At 55.9% G+C, this 7,157-nt stretch overlaps 1 protein-coding gene across 1 annotated transcript; it reads right to left on the bottom strand.

Moving 5' to 3' along the window:
• Positions 1–868: 868 nt before the first annotated feature.
• RPL13 (ribosomal protein L13) lies at positions 869–5,935 on the bottom strand. The gene is given in 6 exon segments (XM_029964610.1): positions 869–1,068; positions 1,897–1,953; positions 3,437–3,610; positions 4,764–4,905; positions 5,831–5,865; positions 5,867–5,935. Coding segments are annotated over 6 exon segments (636 nt in total). The 3' UTR covers positions 869–909.
• Positions 5,936–7,157: the final 1,222 nt, after the last annotated feature.

Below are 7,157 nucleotides of genomic sequence, written 5' to 3'. Positions count from 1 at the left end.
ATCCATATTCTCTCTCCAACCTGCTATGGCTGCACAATGGCCCCAGATGCGAGCGCTCCCAGAGCAGTTCCAATCCCACTGACACATCCCGGTGACCCATCAGCCCCCCACACTGGGACAGGCAGAATCTGGGACCCCCAACATCAACAAGGATGGGCCAGAGCAACCCAACCCTTCTCCTGGGCTTCTCTGTGATGCCACTTGACTGAGGGATCACAGAACCGCTTGTGTTGAAAAAGCCTCCAAGATCAGAGTCCCACCTGCTCCCCAGCACTGCTGAGGCCACGACAAACTGTGTCTCCAAGTGCCACATCTACCATGGAATGGCCTTTAAGCCGTGAAGAAATGGGTGAAGGGTCCTCAGAACAGCTGGGGCTGAGCTGAGGGCCAGGCAGGGCAGCACAGTCCAGCCCTGGGATTCTGCTCCATAGAAGCCCAGCTTAGGGGCTGCAACACATCTTACTCCCCTTGTGCCCCTTAAAAAGCAGGGAAGTCCCCTCCCATGTGGGCAGCACTGCCCAGCACCCAAAGGTGACACCCCCCATGACATCCCACCTTCTAGAGCTCTGCCTCATACGGAGGCATGGAAATCATTAAACCTGGAATAACGGCATGGAAGGGGGAGTAGACAAAGCTTGGCACAGAGGGGTACCCCCAAAGCCCTCTGAAGTCAGAGCAGGAGGGAGCCCAGACTGCAGCCCTGACACAAGGCAGAGGAGTGGGCACAAGGCAGGCGTTTCACAAGCTTTTGGAGAACTTTGGAGACTCCAAGCACAGCAAATGAGGTTTCCCACGCTTGAACACATCCCCGCACCGGCACCGGCACAACTCCACTTGGTACATGTGCCCCAAAAACACAGCACACCCGTCTGTCTACAGCTTTTTATTGACAGTTCTGGGGAGAACAGTTCATTTCTTCTTCTCCACATCCTGCTCCGCTGCTTCCTTGGCGCGCTTGGCGCGGATGCCGAAGAGGCGGGCGTTGGCCCGGGCCATGCGCAGGCTGGCGAAGGCCTTGAAGTTCTTCTCGTCTTCTGAGATGACGCGGGCCTTCTCCCGCTTGAACACCTGGGGGAAAGAGGGAGTGCCAGACAGTCAGGCTGCACCGCGGGGAAGGAGCTGAGGCTTTGCACAGTGATCTCAGCGAGGAACAGAGCACTCGTGCCACCTACAGGCCCTGCCCTCGGCTGCTCCACCGGGAACAGCAGCACAGCCGCACCCGCACCGAGCACAACTGAGCAGGGATGGAAACAAAGCACCACAGGAAACGTGAGTCAGGTTCACAGAATCACAGGATTGTTCAGGTTGGAAAAGACTTTAAGAGCATCGAGTCCAACTGTCAGCTTGGCACTAGAAGCACGTTCACCACTAATCACGTCCTCAAGTGCAACATCCACATGTTTGTTGAACGCTTCCAGGGATAGGGACTCCACCACTGCCCCCAGTAGTCAGTTCCAATGCTTTATACCTTTTCCATGAAGAAATTTTCCCAATATTAAACCTGAACCTCCCCTGGCACAACTTGAGGTTGTTTCCTCTCATCCTGTGACTTTTTCCCTGGGAGCAGAGCCTGATCACTACCCAGCTCCACCCTCCTGTCAGGGAGTTCTAGGGAGCAAGTAGAGGTTTGTGGCATTACTGACAGCAGCTCTGGGAAGCAGTGATGATTTAGGGACAAATGCTGACCACAGAACCTGCCTGGGCACCCCCACCCCAGCTGCAATCCAAAGTGCCCCCAATTTCACAGGTATGAGTTCTCTCAAAAGTTTATTCCTGGTTTTTTCCCCCCAGGAGGGGCAGCGTCCACAGACACAGTGCAACAGCAAGGAGAGAACCCTCTCCACAGAGTTCAATCACATTTATGTCACAGAGAGAATATGATTTAATTACACTTACATTCTTGATGGGCATAACGGGTCCTGTGAGCTGAGTGGCCAATTTGAGTTCCTCTGGCTGCATAAGGAGAGGACAGGAATGTTAAAAAATCAGAATTTAAACTTTCTCAGGTTAAAATCTCAGTTAAAAGCACAGTCTGTACACAGGTACCCAGTTTAAACATGGTGCTAAGGATCCTGATGGAAGATTTAGCACCAAATGGTAATGAATCCAGCATTTCATTTGGCACAGATGAGCTGCATCAACAGCCCACGTTGTGCTTGGATTCGGCCGGAGGAGCAGCGGCCTCTCAGCTCTGCCAGCTGGAAAAGCTTTGACACCAACTGTGTCATTTTCAGTGTGACACAGAATCACAGAATCGTTAAGGTTGGAGAAGACCTCCAAGACCATCCAGTCCAACCTGTGACTGATCCTCACCTTGTCGCTCAGCCCAGAGCACTGAGTGTCACATCCAGTTCCTTGGACACCTCCAGGGATGGGGACTCCACCACCTCCCTGGGCAGCCCCTTCCAATGCCTGACCACCCTTTCCAGAAGAAATTCCTCCTGATGTCCAACCTGAACCTCCCCCGGCACAACTTGAGGCCATTTCCCCTCATCTGGCCCCTTGTTCCCAGGGAGCAGAGCCTGCCCCCCACCTGGCTCCACCCTCCTGTCAGGGAGTTATAGGGAGAGCGAGAAGGACCCCCCTGAGCCTCCTTTTCTCCAGGCTGAGTCCCCACAGCTCATTTATATCCAACACACTCCTCAGCAACTCCTTCTAAGGCTGATTTCACCTTCTTGTAAAAGTGTGTCATCAGACAAAAACGATTGAAAATTATTTTATGTACTTAATTTCCAGCAAGCAAATCTGAAGCAGTATTTCAGATCAAAGCCCTTCCTCCCTGCTCTGAAAAAGGGAGGGATCCACTACAATTAAGCAGCTTGGAGCTGCCAGGCTCTCCAGAAGATCTGAGGACAGCCTGAGCACACTGCTGTGTTCTGTGGCTCGCTCAGCCCCGCGGGAAGCGTGAATCCACTGCCAGCAGAGCCAAGGAACACAGCTCTGCTCTGATCTTGGAGAGCTTTTAATGGAAAGCATTTTTGAATGTCAACAGCAACTGCCTTCTGGAGCCTGCCTGGCACGGAGCCACTCACAGAGCCTGTCCTTCACCCTTCCATACGGCTGGACAGAATTTTCAGGTGGAATTTTCAGCTACTCTTGACAATTTAGCTCCATAAACTAAAACTCAGCTGGCTGGGCAAGGACCAAAGCTCCGGGAATCTGCCCCAAACCAGGGCTGCAGCCCCTCAGCCAAATGCCTGACCCAGTATTACTGTGACCCAGAGAGCCCTGTTACACTCAACCCTGCCAGGCCAGGCCTTACGCTGGACTCAGACCCACGCTGCATCCAAGGGCAGGGCTGCTCCCCTTGGGGTCACATCATGGAACAGGTTCAGGAGCTCTGCACGCCGGGATAGAGGGATGGGATGACACTAGACCTCCCAAAGCAGGGCCACAAACAGCCCCTGTGACACGATTCCAGCAGCCAGATACTCACAGAGCTGTCTCCCTTCTTGGGCATGGCTGGCTTCCTCGGGAAGAGGATGAGCTTGGAGTGGTACTCCTTCAGCCTCTGCACATTGGCCTGCAAGGACTCGGTGGACTTGTTCCGCCGCCGGGGATCCACGGAGATCCCGATCGTCCGCGCAAACTTCTTGTTGATGCCAGCGAGCTGAGGGGAGAGAGGGAGTGGTGTCAGCATGCCACAGCTCCCAACAGCCAGGCAGGGCTCCAAGCAGAGCCAGCACAGGACTTAGGGTCTGGAGAAGGCTTGGCATGGCTAAAGGACCACTCACTTCACCACCAAAGGGTGTCCTGGTGTATCTTAATGCTTAAAATGTTCCCCAGACTTCAGTTTTTGCAAGTGGATTTTTCTCAGGAGAGCAAAGATGTCCCCCTGAGGGGGACATTTAAACTCAGATACATACAGACAAGCATTTATGAAGTCAGGATATGGATAACTCTGACTCACTGAATACCGTGAGCTCCATTAAATAACTATTTGTTTTAACCATCTTAAACAAGAAACTCATTTTCTGTTTGAAGACAAACAGCTGTGTCCCGCTTTGTGTTCCACCATTACCCAAAAATTAAAGAAAAGTAAGTAATGAAGCATTTGGCACCCAGAAGAACAATTTTCCTGCCTCAGTGCACCAATTTCAGTTATAAATGTTTTAATTAGACACTGAACCAGCCGCAGAGGCAGCTGGTAGCTGCCAGCAAGAACTGATGTGACTCCTGCCCACTGCACAGATATGCAGTGGGGGGTCCCTGCAGACACCCTTTAACAGCTCAGCACACCTGGGCTGGTCCCAGGGACAATTTCCTGAAGGAATGGAGGGCAGGGAATACTTCTCAGAGAGTTTCAGTGTTTCTAAACCAAATATTGAACAAGAACAGCCCCAGCTACTCCTGGAGGCTGCACTGAACAGTCCTTCCTCCTGGTACAACATCCCCTGCTACTCTTACAAGTCAGCTGAGCTCAGTTTACTTGATCTGCAACAAGCTTCTCTGGGCAACCTGTGCCAGGGCCTCACCACCCTTACAGGGAAGAATTTCTTCCGTATATCCAACCTAAACTTCTCTTTTTTCAGCTTGATTTTAATGGACTTTTAAGTGAATCTGACCAGACAACCAGACGTTTACCTTTTAAACACCTTTGAGTGGTGTTTCCTTGCTCCCAGAACCAGAAGCACCACAGTCTCCCCAGGACGAGCCAGCACCAGCCAGGTACCACATCTGGGCATGTCACCTTGTGCAGGACAGGAGCAGCAGCCAAGCTCAGACTGGGAGTTCATTTATTTAGATCAATGCTCTGTACTCACTTTAAGCTCCTCCAGGCTGAAGCCTCTGCCAGCACGAACTTTTTTGTGGTATCTGATTGTTGGGCATCGCACGATGGGCCGGATGGGCCCAGCCACGGGCCGGGGGGCGATGCGGCGAGCCTTGGCCTGGCGAGCCTTCCTCCTGGAATGTCATGGGATCACAGGATTGATCAGGCTAGAAAAGACCTTCAAGATCACTGAGTCCAACCCGTGACTGATCCCCACCTTGTCACCCAGCCCAGAGCACTGAGTGCCACATCCAGGCCTTCCTTAGACACCTCCAGGGATGGGGACTCCACCATCTCCCTGGGCAGACCCTTCCAACGCCTGATCACCCTTTCCATGAAGAAATTCCTCCTGATGTTCAACCTGAACCTCCCCTCGCACAGCTTGAGGCCTTTTCCCCTCATCCTGTCCCTTGTTCCTCAGGAGCAGAGCCTGACCCCCACTTGGCTCCACCTTCCTGTCAGGGAGTTGGAGAGAGTGAAAAGGTCCCCCTGAGCCTCCTTTTATCCAGACTAAGCCCCTCCAGCTCCCTCAGCCAGTCCTGCTGCTCCAGCCCCTCAGTGTCTGTGTCGGGGTGAGAGGCCCAAAACTGATCCCAGAATTCCAGGTGTGGCCTCACCAGTGCCCAGTACAGGTGGACAGGCACTGCCCTGGCCCTGTGGCCACACTGACACACAAGGCAGGTGCAACTGGTCTTCTGGGCCACATCAGTGGGACAGTCACCAGGAACACGGCATCTCTGCCAGATGTGCCACTGCTGCCCTGGGATCCCCCCGGAACCAACAGCGGGGCCATGCCGGTGGCTGGTGCTGCTCCGGAACCGCCGCTGCCATCAGAGACCCAGGGTAGAAGGAGTCATCACCGTGGTGCAGCGATTCCGGAGACGTCTCATCACTTGGCTGCGGCTGGGAAGGGCCGCCTTTGAGCACAGACCCCGAGCGAGCAGCCGGGACTTCAACGAGCGCGGCCGCAGAAAGGCCGAAGACAAACCCATGGCGCTTTGGCCTCCTCAGCAGCCCCGCACACTCCGGGAACCCCCCTCACGGGCCCTTCGGCCTCACCTGCGGATCTTGCGGGCGGGCTGGTTGAACCAGGTGGGCCACTCTGCGCTGCCAGTCCTTGTGGAAGTGGGGCTTCAGGATCATCCCATTGCGGCTGGGCGCCATGGCTGCGGCCTGCGGACACGGGCACGGTTAGTGCGGCCCTGCCGGGGCCCCGCCTGGCCCCCGGGACACCCCGGGCCCGTGGCCCCCGACCCAGCGCGGCCCCTGTGCGCCCCCGGGGGCTCCCCCGCGGCGCCGGCGGGCGGATGGCGGCGGATGGAGCCCCGGGCCTTCACTCACCTTCCGCTCGCGAACGGCCACCGGAAAGGACGCGCCGCGGCGGTGGCCGCGGAAGGGCCGCGGCGGCGGCCAATGGGGAGCGCGCGCGAGCGGCCCGGGAAAGGACGGGCCAATGAGGGGCGGTGGCTTCACCTGCCCGAAATAAAGATGGCGGCGCCTTAAAGGGTCCGCGACCGGCGGGGACTGGCAGGGAGGCGAGGGGCGAACGGGGCTACGGGCCCGCGGCCAAGCTGGGAGCAGCAGCTCCAGCACTGCTCGACGCTCTCGCACAAGCCTAGCCAGACACATGCCCGATGGGATTCTCCAAGTCCCCAAACAGGAGTGGGGGGTCCCTGTTCCCCTCTCCATCCAACCCCTGCTCCAACATCCACCCCAGAGGGCTCTGCCACTGTCCCCCATCATCTTCTACGTGGCAGGAGAGGGGTCGGGGACTTCCATCCATCTTGGCACTCCCGGTGCTGCAGTGGTGGGATGCAGGGCAGTGCCCTGGCAGCACTGGCACGGCAGTGCTGGTAGCACCACAGGGGCCACGGAGGGCCCTGTGCTGTCCCCCAGTGTCCCACCACAGCACCACTTGCACTGTCACCCTCTGCTTCATGGGACCAAACTCAAACTCAGAGGGGTTGTGAGTTACAAAATAAAATCAAAGAACACTTGGAATTTCATCTGCTGCTGGAAAAGAGAATTCAAAGAGCGAGCCTGTGAAGAAACAAATAGGTTTGGAAATTAGAAGTCCGGGCAGCAGCATGGGAAATGCAGAAACCCAGTTGTACCCCTGCAATCAAGGGAAATTACTCCCCAGGCACTCAGAGACCTCAGGGAATGGGTCAGGGAGGCTGGCAGGGAGAGGATGGCAGGGAGAACATCCTCCCCACGCCATCGGGGAAGCAGGAGGCTCCAGCTCCAGCCTGACCCAGGAACGGGAGCCTGGGACTGTGACAAAGGCCCAAAGGCTGGGAGCTGTCAGAGCCCAGGCTTGGGCTGGGGTCTTCAAGGTCACAGACAGCCCCCACGGAATAACTCCAGACAATAATCCTTCCCAAAA

This window comes from Manacus vitellinus, unplaced genomic scaffold, assembly GCF_001715985.3.
Source record: "Manacus vitellinus isolate BGI_N305 unplaced genomic scaffold, ASM171598v3 scaffold_10_pilon, whole genome shotgun sequence".
Classification (NCBI taxonomy): domain Eukaryota; kingdom Metazoa; phylum Chordata; class Aves; order Passeriformes; family Pipridae; genus Manacus; species Manacus vitellinus.
The sequence above is the reverse complement of the archived record's forward strand: the minus strand, read 5'-3'. Positions and strand labels throughout refer to the sequence as shown.